At 41.6% G+C, this 19705-nt stretch overlaps 1 protein-coding gene across 2 annotated transcripts in view; it reads right to left on the bottom strand.

The window, feature by feature from the left end:
* CREB3L2 (cAMP responsive element binding protein 3 like 2) overlaps window positions 1–19705 on the bottom strand; it is a 138760-nt gene that overhangs the window by 37990 nt on the left and 81065 nt on the right. For both annotated transcript variants that reach the window (XM_032275875.1, XM_032275876.1), the window contains exons 3-4: window positions 3872–4047; window positions 1553–1640 (exon numbers count right to left, since the gene is read on the bottom strand). In XM_032275875.1, coding sequence (XP_032131766.1) covers window positions 1553–1640; window positions 3872–4047 — 264 coding nt within the window. The remainder of the gene's footprint in view (window positions 1–1552; window positions 1641–3871; window positions 4048–19705) is intronic.

Below are 19705 nucleotides of genomic sequence, written 5' to 3'. Positions count from 1 at the left end.
TTTATATACTGTAGCACATACAGCTTTTTGGTGGCAACTGTATATGCCAATTTATTATTTGTTGACCAGAGTAATGAACTGTACTTTGAAATTTGTACCGAAATATGAGTGGGACCAGGTGAGGTGGCACATGCCTATAATCCTAGCACTTTTGGAGGCCAACAGGGGAGAATCACTTGAGCTCAGGAGTTTGAGACCAGTCTGGGCAACGTGGTGAAACCCTAGCTCTATAAAAAATACAAAATTCAGCTGGGCATGGTGGTGCATGCCTGTAGTCCCAGCTACTTGGAAGGGTGAGGTGGGAGGATCGCTGAAGCTTCTGAGGTTGAAGTGAGCTATGATTGCACTACTACACTCTAGCCTGGGCAACAGAGTGAGACCCTGTTTCAAAAAAACAATAAGTGAGTAAATAAAAAGTATGAATGAAAAGGGAAGTGATGGCATGAATAAAGGCACAGAAGTGAGAAGAGCAGTATCTATCCAGGAGAATCTGCATAAACAAGGCAGAGAGCTTCAACAGACTTTATGATGCTCAGGAGTCTGCATCCAGGATTCTAAACTATGAGCTTCACAGGAGAACAAAGGGAGAAACTCAGAAAGAAACTGATATAGAGAAAGAGAAATGTAGAAGTATGACAACCTTGGCCAGATGCGGTGGCTTAGGCCTATAATCCCAGCATTTTGGGAGGCCAAGGTGGGCGGATTGCCTAAGGCTGGGAGTTCAAGACCAGCCTGACCAACGTGGCGAAACCCCGTCTCTACTAAAAATACCAAAATTAGCTGGGTGTGGTGGCATGCGCCTATAATCCCAGCTACTCAGGAGGTTAAGACATGAGAATTGCTTGAACCCGGGAGGCAGAGGTTGCAGTGAGCCAAGATCGTGCCACTGCACTCCAGCCTGGGCAACAGAGTGAGACTCCATCTCAAAAAACCAAACCAAAAAAAAAAAACAGTATGACAAGCTCAAGTATGACATTAGTTAATTCTAAATGGATGGATGTCAAGAAGCCCAAAAAGATGCACAATTGTAAGCCACGAACACGACCAAACAGATAGGGACTCCCTGCAACAGTTGTCACCCAAAGTCAATGTTCACAAACAATGAATTGGCCACATAATTAACTGTAAATTTACTTCACAAAGAGTTGAAACGAGAGTTGTTTTAAACAAGCAAGGTGCCTTTGTGGATTGTTGTTTATTTGTGGTGCTATATAGGGTTCGCCCCTGGATAAATAAGGGCTGTGGTTCTCTTGCTTGAGAGTGTTTGTAGCAGCAGTCCCTAAAGGTTTTGAAAAAAAATCACCCTGGCTAGAAGTAAAAGTAGGGTAATGCTTAGCTGGAAATTAATCAAGTGCATATATGGGGAAATTATATTTAGCTTTCAAAATTTTTATTTAGAAGCAAAATTTTTTGTTTTTAAGAACAGAGCTGTTTCATAAAGCCAGCTACACCTGTGATACAAACTCATCTCAGCTCTCTTGCCTTATGCCCTCTTTCTGTAGCTCAGAGACCATATCCATTACCCAAAGGGACACAGGGAGGGCACACAGACCTTCTTTAGGAGAGAAGTTTAGAAACTGATCCACTTCGTGAGGCTCCAGCTTAATTTTAGGAATAATGGTCTGGCACGAGGAATCAACCTAGAGGAAGAATTTCAAACACAGTTTTTAAAAAACAGTAACAGCCTTGAAGACCCACTCAGGAGAGCTATTTGTCACTCTGTCTTCCTCTCAGGACAACCTGCCTACTCTGGGGAATGGCCGAGTGTAGCCAGCTCCCCTGACAGGGAGTCATTTTAGTTCTTAACCTTTTTCTCATGTCAAACTTGACATTACAGCTGACAGGACCCTCAGAGCTTACTTGAGACCACCCTGGGTAACACACTGAGACACCGTCTCCCCAAAAAACACAAAAATTAGCCAGGTGTGATGGCATGCAGCTGCAGTCCCAGCTACTTGGGAGGCTGAAGCGGGAGAATCACTTGAGCCCAGGAATTTGAGGCTGCAGCAAGCTATGATCATACCATTACTCCAGTCTAGGTAACAGAGTGAGATCCTATCTTAAAAAAAAGAAAGAAAAAGAAAAGGACGCTCAGAACTCTAAAGCTGAAAGCCAAATGCTCATGCCCAAGAGTATATCAATATTCTATGTTTTCGTGGTAATATAAACGCATTTTACTACAAAATATTCTGTACATTTTGAAAGAGTCTCAGGCCTCCACCAGCTTGCCCTGGGGTAGGGACTGTGCACCAAGCCACATCCTTTCTCTCCAGGCTCCCTAATGACTGATGACATCTAATCATAAGATGTCTGGTAGGGAAAGGAGAAGAGTTATCTGGGCCATACACAGGGACAAGGCCATGCCTCTGAGCTTTGCTAGTTACATACTTTACAATAACTCAACCAGGCCAAGTGCGGTGGCTCATGCCTGTAGTCCCAACACTTTGGGAGGCCGAGGTGGGTGGATCACTTGAGGTCTGGAGTTCAAGACCAGCCTGGCCCACATGGTAAAACCCCATCTCTACTAAAAATACAAAAATTAGCCAGGCCTAGAGGCCGCGCCTGTAATCCCAGCCACTCAGGAGGCTGAGGCACAGAACCGCTTGAACGCGGGAGGCAGAGGTTGCAGTGAGCCGAGATCATGCCATGCACTCCAGCCTGGCAACAGAGTGGGACTCTGTCTGAAAAAATAAAAAAGTAATAAATAAATAAAATAATGAAAATTCCGTTGAACAAGGAGAGTAATATAGACCCAGGGAGCCCAACTCAATAAAGAGACTTAAATAGCTACTGAGAAAGGAATCCTAGCACAGCTGCAGAGGCCTCTGTCTACAACGCTTCATCATCTACACAGATGGACTAAGAGGTGAGTATGTATGTAGTGACACTTTTATGACTCTACTGCGTCTGTGTTACCTTATTCTGAACAGGCAGACCCTTTTTTTTTTTTTTTTTTTTGAGACAGAATCTTGTTTTGCTGCCCAGGCTGGAGTGTGGTGGCGTGATTTCGGCTTACTGCAGCTTCCGCCTCCCAAAGTGCTGGGATCACAGGCGTGAGCCACCGCGCCTGGCTACAGGTAGACACTATATCTTGCTCACAACAAATCTGACTAAGGAATATTAATGAAGTATTGTTTATAACCTGAGGCTTTGAGCTTAAGGAGAGCCAAGACAGGCTTCCAACACTTGTAAGAAGAGGTACAAATATGATGCTGGTCTGTGGCCAGACACTGGAAATACCCAGAAAGAAGGTAGAGTAGAATTAAATTCTACTTGCGGTAGGCATGGAATCTAGTAAGGAGAAATCCTTATTTCTTATGCGTTCCATGGGTAACACAATAATAAGTGATATTATTACTAGTAATATTATTCATATTGTTGTAATGTTATTAATATTGTTAATATTATTCATATTAAATGAAGCAATAGGCGGGATGTTCCTGACTTGAGTAAGGACAACTCAGCATCTCACTATGAAAGTAAAATATTACACAGAGCTCACATTCCCAGCGGCCACGTACTCTAAGCCATGGATTGTCTCATCACCTCCATCACTCCCTTTCTGCTGCTTAAAAAATCAGTGCCATGGAAAATCTTTTTTTTTTTAACCATAGATATTTTCTGTGTTTTTTTAATTTTGTAACAGTAATCAAAGAGGGAACGAAATTAGCTTAGCTACTGCTTTCAAGGAAGCTGGCACCAAATCCACATACCCTTATTAAATGTCTACATACGTATATATACACACACAAAGTCGTATGTCCTTAAATGTGCACAGCCACTAACTCCAAAAAGATTAAACACCTTATTGGAGAATGAGAATTCATATCTTTTAATCCAACCTGTTTATACAGAAGAAAATTGAGCATACCCCAGAATTCATTTCCAGAGGGGGTTCCTCCTTTTCAAATGGGGTGGAGATGGCTGTGATGGTCAGAGTGACAGATGGAACGAGTCCAGGGGGTGGTTCATCTGTAATGGGCTCTGTCTTGATGGTTGTTGAAGGGAAGTCTGTAGACAGGTACCACTTCTCACTTTCCACCTCGTCTGCAGGAAAAAGATGAGCACACGTGTGAACTTGTTCAGGGCATCAGGCATAAGCAAAGCAAGCAACCACTGGTCTTTCTCCCCCAAAAGGCTCAGTGAAGGATGATTGAGAGTGGAATAAAAGGTCGAGAGATACGAACAGCAAAGTAAGAATCCATACTTGTATTCGTTTGCATGTGAGCATGCCTAAAGAAACTCTGGAAGGAATCCACTCAAAAGAAAGAAGCTCGGCTTCTGGGAAAAGCAGGAAGAAATCCAGGTTGATGGGGAATAGAATAGGAGGGAGGATTTTGAACGTGCAATGAGCTAGTCTTTTTGGTTGTCAAATCGAGTAAATGTGTTATCTATTCAAAAATAAATAAATAAGCACATTTAAAAACATGAAAGGAAAAAACAGCCAGGCACAGTGGCTGGCGCCAATAATCCCAGCACTTTCGGAGGCCAAGGCAAGAGGATTACTTGAGCCCAGGAGTTCAGCACCAGCCTGGGCTACAGTGCAAGACCCTGTCTCTACAAAAAAAAAATTTTTTTTTAATGAGCTAGGTGCAATGGTGAGTGTCTGTGGTCCCAGCTACTTGGGAGGCTGAGGCAGGAGGATTGCTAGAGCCAGGAAGTCGAGGCTTCAGTGAGCTCTGATCATGTAAATGTACTCCAGAGCCTGGGCAACAGAGTGAGACCCTGTCAAGAAAGAAAGAGAGAGAAAAGGAAGGGAGAGGAGAGGAGGCGAGGAGAGGGGAAGGGAGGGGAGGGAAGGGGAGAAAGAGGGAGGGAAGGGGAGGGGGGAGGGGGGGGGAGAGGGGGGGAGAGAGAGAGAGAGAGAGAGAGAGAAGCAAGGAGATGGTTGATAACCAACAGGAGAGAATGTGAGCATGGTGAGTAGGTCTCTCTCTCTTTCTCCCCAAAGGAAAGTTATTTGGTTTTTTGATATTTTTTCACTCCATTTTTTTGGTTCTCTTCTGTTTTCACTGTGATCCCATCAGGCCTTAAACCTAACTTAGACTTCCAAAAACTCTGCTCAGCCCTTTGGGAGACTTTGGTTTGTAATAACCATCTGCCCTTTGCTGAAATGTACTAAATACTCTTTGGGTGAAAACAGTGGGGTCTTGTCTTAACTTTCCTGATTATCACCAGGCCTGGGGCTAGATGACAACTGAGAGACAAGACTGAACAGACAGAGTGCCTCTGTCACCTAATGTACATTCTTCTCAGAGTCTAAGTAGTACCCTGTTTTTTGGTTTTATTTTTTGAGACAGAGTCTCACTCTGTCGCTCAAGCTGGAGCGCAGTGGCGCAATTTCGGATCACCGCAACCTCCACCTCCCAGGTTCAAGTGATTCTCCTGCCTCAGCCTCCGGAGTAGCTGGGACTATAGGCGCACACCACCACACCTGGCTAATTTTTTGTATTTTTTTTAGTAGAGATGAGGTTTAATTTAGCCAGGATGATCTCAATCTCCTGACCTCATGATCTGCCTGCCTCGGTCTCCCGAAGTGCAGGAATTACAGGCATGAGCCACCGTGCCCAGCCATGGTACCCTGTATTTCTTAACAAATTGCTTTGGAGCTCATGTCTCAGCACTGCCCTTGAAAAGCAGGGAGAAGGGAAAGAAAGGAAAAGACGAGGGGGGCGGAAACAGCCACAGAACAAGACAAAGCAAGCCAAAGTCCACATTCCTTGGTTGACACCAGTTTTACCAAAATGAAACTCAAAGCAAAGACATGCTCCTTTGCTTTATCAAAATGCTTAAACACACACACCACATTTCACATTCTTAGTGACCCATGACTGTCAGGGGAGCAAAGTCATTCACATTATAAATTTATTTTACATTCAAGAATGTGACTCCAGTTTTCTTAGGAAAAAGTACAATCATTCAGAGCCGCTAGGAGGAAGGGAAGGGCAGACACAGAAACTAAGAAGTAAAATCCATGATTATTAAAATTACGTTTCATAAGCAACTTCCTTCAAGCACAAAACGGGTTCATATTCAAGGCAAACGATTACCCCCCTAAATCCAATTATCACTGAGGAGTTACCCCAGCCCCAATTTATTTCCCGAGGTGAAATAAAGACGGGATGAGCAGGCCTTCTGTTGGTGGAAGATGTTTTGCTTTTAGAGTGGGGCTGCTGAGTGCTGTGGTGTGACCGGGATTTCCATCCTTCATGGGGTGTGGGCCACATCTTGGTGAAGGGGGAGGGCGCAGGAACAAAGGACCCTCTGATGGCAGCCAGAGGAGGGAAACCACTCTGCACTGGACTCAGACGGCGCCCCAGCTCAGCCCAGAGAAGAAGCAACTAAACCACGAGCCAAAAGATTCTGTTGCTTCTCCCCAAGGGAATTTAGGAACTAGAAGACACTGTCTGCTGCAAAGAACACCCACTTAGGATAGTCAGGGAAGGGCTGGAGAGACAGAGACAGCATAGATCCCATTTCCTCCATTCAGCAATGACATGGTGATGCTTTTGCTTGTTTTGTTTTTTGTTTTGGGGACAGGGTCTTGCTCTGTTGCCCAGGTTGGAGTGCACTGGTGTGATCTTGGCTCCCTGCAACCTCCACCTCCCAGATTCAAGCGATTCTCCTGCCTCAGCCTCCCGAGTAGCTGGAATTACAAGTGCCCGCCATGACACCCAGCTAATTTTTGTGTTTTTAGTAGAGACAGGGTTTCACCATGTTGGCCAGGCTGGTCTTGAACTCCTGGCCTCAGGTGATCGGCCAATCTCTGCCTCCCAAAGTGCTGGGATTACAGGCATGAGCCACCGTGCACGGCTTATACTTCTGCTTTTTGAAGTCAACACTTAAAGCCTGCCCACACTGAGCAGTATTTATCCCTGGCAGAGGCTGGCAGAAAGTTGATGGTAAGATGAAATATAGCGTCAGTACAGGCTGAAGTGGATGGTAAGGAAGCATCCCTGAGAAAAAGGGTACACGCAATGTCCAGGAAATTGTGAGATAAGACCAGATCCCCCGTCTATGCAGTGAAGGTGACTGTGATGAAACTTAATTCACAAGGCAAACAAAAGGCAAAGTAAAACAAAAAGTGATTACAAAATTATAAGACAAAATGAAGATGGGTGATAGGATCAGTTCTTCCAGTCTAGTGAGGCCATTCTCAAAGCATGCACATTCGTAAAACGAGGTCAGGACCGTCGATATTCTTAATGCCCAGTGTGTCCCATAGCCCTCTTTACAACAGTACAAATATCACCACTGCTGCCTCAGGGAATGGAAAGCACAGGGCAAGTGATGGTACTTGAACTGTAAAAGGAAACCTTCTCTCTCAAGGACAACTATACATTTTCAAGAGTAAACCCAAGGAAGCGGCTTCTCCTCCCCTGAGCTTTTTTGAGGACAAACAGCTGGTGCTGCTTTCATGCTTCCACTCCAGTACAGCAATTTAGTCCTTGATCCTGAAAGATGCTTTAGAGTTAGAAAGGGGTTTAAGACCATCAAGCTCAAAGATACTATTTTTTTTTTTTTTTTTTGAGATGGAGTCTCTCTCCATCTCCCAGGCTGGAGTGCAGTAGTGCGATCTCTGCTCACTGCAATCTCCACCTCCTGGGTTCAAGTGATTCTTTTGCCTCAGCCTCCCAAGTAGCTGAGATTATAGGCGTGTGCCACCATGCCTGGCTAATTTTTGTATTTTTAGTAGAAACAGGTTTTCACCATGTTGGCCAGGCTGGTCTTGAACTCCTGACCTCAGGTGATCCACCCGCCTCAGCCTCCCAAAGTGCTGGGATTATAGGCTTGAGCCACCATACCCAGCCTATCATTTCTGGATGAGGAACATGACACCCAGGCCTAGGTCACACGGCAACTTAGAAGCAGAACCCAGATCTCTGCACTATGGCCAGTAATCTTCCCATTAACAAGAAAACTTTGTATGTGGATAAACATTATGCATACATAATGCTCACTATGGCATTGTTTATAATCACAAAATACTGGAAATAACCAAAACATTAAAAAGCAAGAGAAAGGTTAAGTCAATTACAGTGCATCCATACAATGGAATATTTATGCCGACATTAATATTACATGTATAAGGTATTTTTAATGACAAATGAAAGGCTTATAATGAAACATTAGGACCAAAACTCTAGATATAAATTTAAATACTATTAAAGAAGAAAGTGATAAAAGAATCAAAAGAAATATGCCAAATAGTAAGCATCTCTGGATAATCATTCAGAACATGAATGACTTTTTCTTCTTTTTCTTTAAATTTTATAGTACTTCTAGATTTCCAATCTTGGAACACTACTGTCTTTGGATGAACACACAGGGACGTAGCCTGCTCTACTTCATGCCTTAGGCTGGTAATTAATGGATAGAGGCTCTAATTGCCCAAGGGGCCATTTAGAAGCCCTTGACTCAGTGAGAGTCAATGAGTCCTTTATTATGTAAATAACTTGCATTCCTGGCTCCAGATCTTCCTCCTCCCTCCATCCAAGACTTCTGCTTTAGCATTTTGCAGGGTCCTCCCACCATGGGCTGATCTCCATCCATAGCTTGGCCCAGTGGCTTGATGTGGCCATTGATATGAGAGCTTAGTGATCCAAGTAGAGTTTTGGAATGTGCTTGCAGGATGGAACATTGCCATCAGCATGAGAGGAATGAGCTAGGGTAATCTACGGATCTCAGGAGAAGGATGACAGCCACATACAGCAGTCCCCCTTAGAGGACCTTAGCCAAGACCAGCCAACTATCAGCTGACCTTAGAGACGCCAGTGAATCTAGCTGAAACTAGCAGAACCACTCTGCTGGCCCCCACACAGAAACAGACACGTGGACTATGATAATGACAAACAACTGAGTGACTGAGTTTTGGGGTAGTTTGTTATGCAGCAACATAGCTAGCTGATACAGTATAGCTGAATGTGTGAAGAACAAATTAAACCCATTACATTAGAATCTATTACAATAAAATTACTACATACATTTCCAAAATAATTCTTCTGAACCATCAACTATGGATTATATCAATAAATATTTGTGGATTGGCTGATTAGACCTAACTAGTTACATCATAAAATACAAAATGACTTCATATGAAGAAAGTCAGCCAGTAAGTAGTTTGGTGAGAACAGCATTCCAGTGGTAGTTGAAATGAAAGAAAAGAGCTTTCATTCTGAACTATTGGGGGTTGGCTTGTACTCTGTTCCTCACTGGAAATAAATACCAAATCACAGAAAACAAAATGACAAACGTAACCTGTGAAGTAGGTGTCAGCGAAGGACAGAGTAGAGGGGAAAGAGCAGAATATGTACCACATTGTTTCTCCATGATCTTATTTTTGTAGTTTTATTTTATTGGCAAAATAGATCAGTAGAACCACTGGCTTAGAACTGGAATTATCCCTGGATGTCTTAGTTATTGGCTAAACTACAAACTAAGAGTCAGTAGACATTCTACACCCTTTAATTTCTAAAACTTGAAGCTGAGATACCAAGTGGAAAAAATAAAAATGTTCTTTCCGAATCGTGTTTATAGGTCTTTAAAGCGTTGTGTCAGATGAAAAACATCCCTGGTAAGTTTAGCAGGGCACAGTGTGGAGAGTAAGAACAATCCCCATAAACAGCTTCCTGTCAAAGGTCAACTCGACTGGCACATTTTCTCAGCTTCACCACTCAGCTGTCGACAAGAAAATAAAAACAAGCCACTGATCATGTTGAGAAGCAAGTCCTTTACATCCGAAGACCAAACGGAGCAGCCATGAGCAATGGGGCTAGATACCAAGTTACCAAATCATCAAGATGGACAAAGAGACTGAAAAAGACATGAACTCAAAGCCAAGATACTAGCAACACCAAAATGCAGATTGTCCATCATTTCCATATGCGCCACAGACAAGCACATTGAATGGATACTGATTCCTAGGAAAGAAAAAAAAAAAAAACCCTAAATTGGGAGTTGGCATTATCTTTATTTTTAATGAAAATAAAAATTCAGGATCCCAATCCACTATGCCAAAGGGAAAAATTAAGCTGAGAGCTGAGTCATTTCCTTTTGTTCCTAAGCACAGTTACAGATCAAAGATTAAAGATCTCCACAGGTAGACACTCTATGTTCACCTTTTTTTTTTTTCTTTAGACAGAGTCTTGCTCTGTCACTGCAGCCTCGATCCCGCCACCTCAGCCTCCTAAGTAGCTGGGACTCCCAGGCCTGAGCGAGCCTGCCACTCAGGACTACAGGCATGCATCATCACACCCAGCTAATTTTTGTTTTCATTTTTTGTAGAGATGAGGTCTCACTGTGTTGTTGCCCAGGCTGGTCTCAAACTCCCGGGCTCAAGCCGTCCTCCTGCCTCAGTCACCCAAAGTGCTGGGATCACAGTCATAAGCATTCAGCTTAACATTCATCTTATCTTATGAGAAGTGTTGATTTACTGAGCACATGATGAATGCATAACGGACTATTCCCCTAGCTGTTCCTTTTGTCTTGCAGCACATGGATTACCAACCCTCTTTCTCATTCAGCCACTTTTTCTTTAAATACTGAAGTCCTCAACGTGGAGAAAGGCATAGGCCACAGATTGTTTCTGTGATTCCGTGTTTATCTGCTCTGGGTATGTCATTAACCTTGGCAAAATCAGTTCCTAAACTGACTGAGACCTGTGTCAGATACTTTTTGGTTTATAACATATATACAAACACACATATATATATATACATGTGAACATAGAGAGAATGGTCATTTATTCTGAAAGAGAAACCAGATGAGGTACTGCCACTTACATGAGAGAAGCACATACACAGTTTGTCCTTGAGCAAATCAGGTTTAAACCGTGCAGGTCCACTCACAAGCAGATTCTTTCAAACAAACATGAATTGAAAATACAGTATTCATAGGATGCAAAACCCGAGTACAGTGAGGGCTGAATGTACATCCATTTACTATTTATGTAACATATCTAAAGCGAAAAGGAAATTTTATAGATGAAATAAATATGTCTTGTCTAAATCCTTGAGCATTTCATTTGTTTGCCCTTTGAAAATTTTCAAAGGAGTTGGCAAACCTTGACCAAATCTTTTAATGTAAAAATCTCTTAAAGGAAAAATACAGTGGCTGGGCTCTGGAAGCTGGGGAAGGGGCAAGAATTCAGTTAAGTGTGTCAGAATCATATTAAACTACAGCCCACTACATGCTGTAAATATTTACTACATCCTTTTTTCTTCAATGAAGAAGTTATGACTCTCATTCATGAATATCCAAAGTAACTATAATCATTAGATTAATGTGGACTTGGCTTTCTTATACTAATCTAGCACCGCAATGGCTAAGCAGACAGAGAAATCATTATTTTACTTTTTTCAAAAAATAAAAAGGGGAAACATCATTTATTTTTAAAATCTGTTTGGAAAAAAGTAAAGGGTAACACCACAAAATGTGAGGCATAGCAAATTAGTGTGTATTACAAACCCAAGCTTCAGATGGAAGAGATCAACTGTTCCTCTGTCTATCCCCCCAGTCACTTTCAGGTTCTCTCTGTGGCCGTGTATGGTGAAGGACCCAGTAGATACACACACCTTCCTCTTCTATCTCCAGGTGTAGCCATTCTACGATGATTCAAACCGATGTTCTTGTCATCAGCTCACACTATATGTGAGGAAGACATATGCACCTCATGTCTGTGAGTTTCAAGTCTCACTTCCATGGACCATGTCAACATCAAGACCTCTTCAACGATGCAAAGCAAAAACCTAAGTCATCTCTGACTCACCTCTGCCCCACCCTCAGCGTATCTGATCTTGTGCTTTTCCTGCTGCAGTTTTCAACAAATCATTTCAAAACCCATTTTTTTTCTCTGCCATGGTGTTATATACCTTTCCACTTCTTCCTGGATAATTGTATCTGTGCACACCTTCACTGTTCTCACACAACAGCCATGAGAAATTATTATGTGTTTCTTCTAAGCTCCCAAAAATGCCATCCTATGTTTCTCAGTCCCTGCTTCCCATCAGGCAGAGATCAAACCCTGGTCCTTGCCCTCCTCCAGGCTGTCCCATTTACCCCACGTGACTTTGCCCCAGCAGTATCTGCTCACCTTTACCTCACAGACCACTGTGTTCATTCCCACCTGAGAACACAGCTCCATGAATTTAAGGTATCCATAGTGAACCAGCTTACCCAGCCATTCCTTGCCACTGAGAGCCCTACTAAATTTGTCAGGAGGAAGATGATTCTTATCCATGTTCCCGGCCCACCCTCTATAGACCTGGGACAGCCATAGTTAACAGTCCTTTATTCCACCATTGACTATATTTGTGGTGCAAAGGTAGTATTAGACCACTTCCATGTTAGCATATTTTATGCTAACTTGTGTCCATAGTCTATATAATCTGCAGCTTTGCTCTTATATCATTTTACAGGATAGGGTCCATGTCTGGTTCTCTCTGAACAGTCCTCATCCAGCACTACAGTTTCTTCTTTAGGAAGAACACCAAAATTAAAGGACAATGCAAATGCACACCAAGCATCCCAATTTAAAACAAAGGAACATCACTGAAATATAGTAACTCATAAAGACAACCTCCACGTGGTGAGGTACAGGACTTGCTCATTCAAACACAAGCTTTTATTTCTCAAATTATAAAAGTATCCACAAATATTTTGCTGGGATGCTTCTGCTTATCTCTTTTAACCTCATTACATGTTTTTCTTTTTTTTCTTTTTCTTTCTTCCTTTTTTTTTTTTTTTTTTTTTTGTTGTTGTTGTTGTTGTTGCTTTTTTTACAGAACAGAAAACGCTGCTTAGCATCTGGTTCACAGCCTTAATCACGGGGAGAAATGGCTGAGCTGGCTGTGGGATTTTTTTTTTCGTGGTTTTGAAGGCTGCACCTATATTTCTAGGGTTGGCTCCTGTGGTTGCTGGGCCATGTAAAGTTCCTTAGCTCTAGTGTTTCAGAAATCTACATTCAAAGTCCCCCTAAGATAGAAGACTCCTATGGAATCTTAGAACAGTGATTTTTTAACTTTTTTTGGTCACAAACTCTTCTGAGAACCTAAAAAAAGATGTAATAGCTCTCACTGGAAAAATTAACAAATGTAGATAGCCCAGATTTCTGTATAGTTTTAGGGGTCCACAGTCCATCTGAAGTCTGTAATAGAATGATAGGATAAGAACATCTATGTGTGCCCTTTAGAGTTGCCCTGGGGTTCAGGCAGGGGATAGAGGGAGGCAGGGAAAGTTAGGAGGGAAAGAGCCAGGAAGGAACAGGGAAAGAGAGAAGCGTTCTAGTGGGAAAGAGAAGGAAGAGGGGAAGCAGGAGGCAGAGGGAGAAAAAAGGAGAAAAACTCTAGCAAGTTAGGAGAGAGTTTCCACTTAACTGTGTGTCATCACTTTTTTCTATGCTTAGAAGCAATTGCAGAAGAACTGCATTTAATTTAAGTACAATTGGACACGGACAGCTGAATCACTGGCTTTCCCAGGTATAATGAAATACTAATTCCCCATCCATCACCGGACCCAAGGACTCCTAGTTTTGCTTAGGCTATTATCACCATGTATCAGATAAAGAACATTAAATTTAATGTAAACAGCCATCTGTACCTGCTACATGTTTCTGTTCTGCCTAAAAGCAACCATCCTCCATCAGGATGGTTATCTGCTCTAACAGAGCCCTTGGATTTGGGAGGAATATTGGTGGACTGATTTCCAACCCCATCACCACCTTAAGAGGGATGCAAACTGGGGTTCACATGAATAAAATAATTCTGTTCCCAAACATTTGCCTATCCACACAACTCAGGAAAATCATTGAAGCCAAGATCCAGACAACGCTTTGCTGGGCCAGTTCCCCATCCACCCTTCCGCACTGCCTCACTCTGATTTCACACATCTAAAATGACTAGTATCCCATGTTTGTTGTAAGTGACTTTTACTCAGGGAAGACATTGGTACTTCAACAAAGAGGAACTGTGCATCAGAAGCCCTTTGTAAAATACATCTGACCCACTGTACCTGTTCTCAGCAAATTACCAGCACGGCCTGTCACAGCCCAAGAGCTGTAAATAGAACAAAGCTCCAGCTGGGGGAACTGAATGGTGAATGCTTTGGTCTCATGATAAAAGGACATCTCACGCCATTTAGAATGGTGATCATTAAAAAGTCTGGAGACAACAGATGCTGGCGAGGATACGGAGAAATAGGAACACTTTTACACTGTTGGTGGGAGTGTAAATTAGTTCAACCACTGTGGAAGATAGTGTGGCGATTACTCAAGGATCTAGAACCAGAATTTGACCCAGCAATCCCATTATTGGGTATATACTCAAAGGACTGTAAATCATTTTACTATAAAGACACATATACATGAATGTTTACTGCAGCACTATTTACAATAGCGAAGACTTGGAACCAACCCAAATGCTCAACAAAGAGAGATATAAAGAAAATATGGCACATATACACCATGGAATACTATGCAGCCATAAAAAAGAATGAGTTTATGTCCTTTACAGAGACATGGATGAAGCTGGAAACCATCATTCTCAGCAAACTAACACAGAAACAAAAAAACCAAACACCACACGTTTTCACTCATAAGTGGGAGGTGAACAATGAGAACACATGGACACAGAGAGGGGAACATCACACACCAGGGCCTGTGAGGGGTAGGGGGAAGGGGAGGGAGAGCATTAGGACAAATACCTAGATGAAGGGTTAATAGGTGCAGCAAATCACCATGGCACATATATACCTATGTAACAAACCTGCACGTTCAGCACATGTATCCCAGAACTTAAAGTAAAATTTTAAAAAAAGGTGGGGGGGAGATTCCTGAAAAAGTTGTACTAATTATTTTGCACCATACATTGCTATTAACATAGGTGGTGCCCATGAGTTCCTTTATGCTGTGTTTAAATTGATTACAACCAAAAAAGAAAAGAAGTCGTATTGTCACGGAAGAGAAAGAACCCTGAACTGTTGGTAATCTGCTTATTTATAATCAATTCACATGGGATCTTGCTTTAGATGTCCTCACCCTCTACTCTCCATCTGCTTCCCTCCAAGCCCCTTTAGTATACCAACGTCATGCAACTCCCTCAGGCCCAACTGAAATTCTGCCTCATTCATGCAACTTTTCCTAGAAGGTTCATTGGGCAGGCCCTCTTTCCTCAGAACTTCTACAGCTTTCTCTAGGGACACTGCTCACATTCTGCCTCATAATGTACTTGAGTACATGGTACTTTCACTAGACTCTAAGCCACTTATAGGCAGGATCTAAGTTTTACTGTTGTGTCCCATAAGTATCTAGGGTAGGCCTGACACACAGTAGGCATTCAACAAGCATGTGGAATGCACTCAAGGGGGAAGTTAGTCTATATAGGTCGTTTGGGCCATCTCCCACCTGAATATTCTACAACGGCAAGGCTGGTAAATTCCTGACTCCTCCATAGACGCTGACTGGGTTACTATAACACAGGTATCACTACATTTCTTATCACCTCTGCTACAGGACCTTTGCACTCACTGTTTCCTCTGCCTAGGGGCCTCTTCCTGAGACACACACCTGGTTCTTTGTCTTTGCTCAAATGTCACCATTGAGGTAAGGTCTTCCCTGTCCATCCTATTTAAAATTTCAACTCTCTTCCCTCAACCCCAAATAACACCCTATCCCTCTTTCTGATTTTTTTTCTGTGTAACCCTGATGGCCAGCTATAAGGCAGGAACTCAATAAATAGCTATAGGATTCCTTTTTAAAGACTCATAAAGCATTTATACAATATCTACTTTTATTAAGCACTGTGCTTGATCCTATACAAAGCAACTGCTGAAAGCCAAGAGCCATTCTGATCAAATTGCTGCTGTCCAGTGTGTGTGCACAGCCAGAGACACTATGGGGCAAGCCATGCATGGGACGGCAGAGCAGGTGTCTTCCATGATGCCGTCACCAAAGGTCAGGGTATAGGCTCAGTGTTCCACACCTTCTCTCTCAACAACATATTAATTCAATTAATTCAATAACACATAAGCTTGTCAGGTACCTTCGAAGTGCCAAGAACAATGCCAGGTGTCAGGGATACACAATTGTTCTTGTCCTCAATCAGCTCAAAATACAGATGAAAACATACAAAACAAATGGATGCCTGACATATAAGGACAACAGTAACACAGTAATCTCTATACACATGAAAAAAAAGTATTATGAAAACATGGTGAAATGCGACAACTTCCAGACGAAGAGTTACATGTTGGGTGATGCTGAGTTGAGTCTTGAGAGGTAGGTGGGAATTTGACTAGTAGAGGGAACTTGAGGGTGCAGAGAAGGCAGAGGGCATTTCAAGTGCAGAGAAGAGTCTGAGAAAAGGCATGCAATAGAATATCCAAGGCTAGAGCCATGGTGACAGTGGGTGACAGGACATAGGGTGGGGAAGAGAAGCAGGATCAGCCCACAGGGGCCCTCAGCCATGCCTATGAGGTCAGCTTCATTCTAGAGAACAATGGGGAACTACTTGAGATTTTGTAATAAGAATCTAATAGTGAACAAAAGTTCATGAACCTAACTAACAGCTCTTGAAACTTTTTACATCTTCTTCCCATATAGCTTCTTGGAGTATGTACTTTATAAGTATCCTAACTACTATCTAAAACAAACAATTCCCATTCATTGGTCCTAAGACAGCAGATGCTTCTGGTTTGTGCTTAGTTTCTGTCCTCTAAGGGATTATAATCTAAGGTAAATTCACTGACTCTGACATATAAAGAACGAACTAATGAAAATAGAAGAATCCACAAATAAGTTGAACAGGTAAATATCCACTATTGTATTTCATAATACAACATGGTCTGATGAATTGAGAAATCCTCTACAAAGCCTTCTTGACCTCTTGCTGCTCTTGGTTCTAAATAATAATCATTGCAACAGCAGCTAAGAATGATATCCTTACCATCCGTCAGGCCCTGGGCTAGAAATTGTAATACATTATCATACTTAATCCTCACAACAAGACATAAAGTAGATGCTATTGTCCTGGTTTTATACATGCGAAAGCTGTGGCTTGGAGAAGTTAAGTCATTTGCCCATAGCCAGTCAGTGGCCAAGCAGGATCTGAAACGAGGTCTACGACTGCAGAGCACATAACCTTAACCACTGCTGTTAGCATGTGTTCAACATTTCATAATCAGTTGTATACACTTCTAATCTTCCTTACCCAGAAGGTTCTGGGAAAGCAACGTACAATTTTTTTTTCTTTGTACAGTGGTCTCTCCCATCCGTGCTTTTGCTGTCTACACCTTTGGTTACCTGTGATCCAGAAAAATATTAAATGGAAAATTCAAAAAATAAATAATCCATAAATTGTAAATTGCATGCTGCTCTCAGTGGCATGATGAAATCTCCTGCTATCCCTTTGTCTACTGTATCCATACTGTATACACTATCACCCATTAGTCATCAACGTTGTCTGCTCCTGACATTCAGCCATCAACGTCATCATAGATGGATGACCCAGGGTTACAGGAAGTTGAGGAGCCTCCTTCTGTCATCATCAGATGGTCAGTAATGGCCTAACACTACGTCACAAGGCCTACATCATTCACCTCGTTTTATCTCAGTACTGAGGCATTTTATCTCTCACATTATCCCAAGACACAGGGTGACTACAGCACAATATTTTGAGAGAGAGAGAGAGATCACATTCACTTAACTTTTAATACAGTATATTGTTATATTGTATATACATACATACCTGTGATAAAGTTTCTTTATAAATTAGGCATACTAAGAGATTAACAGCAGTAACTAATCATAAAATAGAACAATATTTTATGATTAATAGAACAATATTCTATTTTATGATTAGTTACTGCTGTTAATCTCTTAGTATGCCTAATTTATAAAGAAACTTTATCACAGGTATGTATGTATATACAGGCATACCTCATTTTACTGCCCTTTACTTTGTTGTGCTGTGCAAATAGTGCATTTTTTAACAAGTTGAAGGTTTGTGACAACTCTTCATAGAGCAAATCTATCTGCACCATTTTTTCCAACAACACATGCTCCCTTCATGCCTCTGTAATTCTCACATTATTTCAAATTTTTTCATTATTAGATCTGTTATGGTAATCTGTGATCAGTTATCTTTGATGTTACTATTGTAATTGTTTTGGGACACCACAAGCCACACCTATATATAATAGCAAACTCAATCAATAAATGTTCATGTGTGTTCCGACTGCTCCATCAACAAGCTATTCCCCCATCTCCCCCTCCTTTTAGCCTCCCTACTCCGAGATACAACAATATTGAAATTAGGCCTCTAAGTGTTCAAGTGAAAGGAAGAGGCACATATTTCTCACTTTAAATCAAAAGACAAAAATGATTAAGTTTAGTGAGGAAGGGGCAAGTCAAGAACCAAGACAGGCAGAAAGCTAGGCCTGCTGTACCAAAGTTAGTCAAATTGTGAATATAAAGAAAAAGTTCTTGAAGAAAATCAAAAGTGCTATTCAGGTAAATACATGAAAGAAAAGAAAACAAAACAGCCTGATTTCTGGTATGGAGAAAGTTTGAGTGGTCTAAATAGAAGATCCAACCAGTCATGAAGGAAATTAAAGTGCTACTCCAGTGAACACACAAATGATAAGAAAGCCAAACAGCCTTACTGCTGATATGGAGAATTTTAGTGGATAGACGATCGATCTGGCCACAACATTCCCTTAAGCCAAAACCTATTACAGAGCAATGCCCCACCTCTGTTCAATTCAATCAAGGCTAAGAGAGGTGAGGAAGCTGCAGAAGAAAAATGGAAGCTAGTAGAGGTTAGTTCATGAGGCTTAAGGAAAGAACCCTCATAAAAACGCAAGACGAAACCTCAAAAGCACAGGTAATGAAAATGAAAATGGATGAATGGAACTTCCTTAAACTAAAAAGCTTCTGCACAGCAAAATAAATGATTAACAGAGTCAACAGACAAGCCTCAAAACAGAAGAGAATATTCACAAACTAGGCATCTGACAAGGAACAAACATCCAGAATTGACAAGAAACTCAAACAACTCAACAACAACAAGAAAAACAAGCCCATTAGAAAGGGCAGAGGACGTAAATAGACCTTTTTTAAAAGATACACAAATGGCCAAAGAGCATATAAAAAATGCTCACCATCACTAATCATCAGAGGAATGCAAATTAAAACCGCAATGATATATCATCTTATAGCAGCCAGAATGGCTATTATTCAAAAGACAAGAAATAACAGATGTTGGCGAGGATACTGAAAAAAGCAAAAGTTTATACACTGTTGGTGGGGATGCAAATTAGTACAATCTCTATGGAAATCTGTATAGAGATTTCTCAAAGAACTAAAAATAAAATAACCATTTGATCCAGCAATCCCACTACTAGGTATCTACCCAAAGGAAAAGAAATCATTATATCAAAAAGACAGTTGTACTGGTATGTTTATTGTGGCACTATCCTCAAGAGAGGAGATATGAAACCAACCTAAATGCTTCATCAACAGATGACTGGATAAAGAAAATGTGGTATGTATATACAATGGAATACTATTAATCCATTAAAAAATGAAATCATGTCTTTTGCAGCAACGTAGATGGAACTGGAGACCATTATCTTAAGTGACACAGAAAGAAAAATACCATACGTTCTCCCTTACAAGTGGGAGCTACATAATGTGTATACATGGACGTAGAGT

Source organism: Sapajus apella, unplaced genomic scaffold (assembly GCF_009761245.1).
Source record: "Sapajus apella isolate SASKATOON/1434 unplaced genomic scaffold, GSC_monkey_1.0 scaffold7, whole genome shotgun sequence".
Taxonomy (NCBI): Eukaryota; Metazoa; Chordata; class Mammalia; order Primates; family Cebidae; genus Sapajus; species Sapajus apella.
This window is presented reverse-complemented; position numbering and strand designations above follow the sequence as displayed.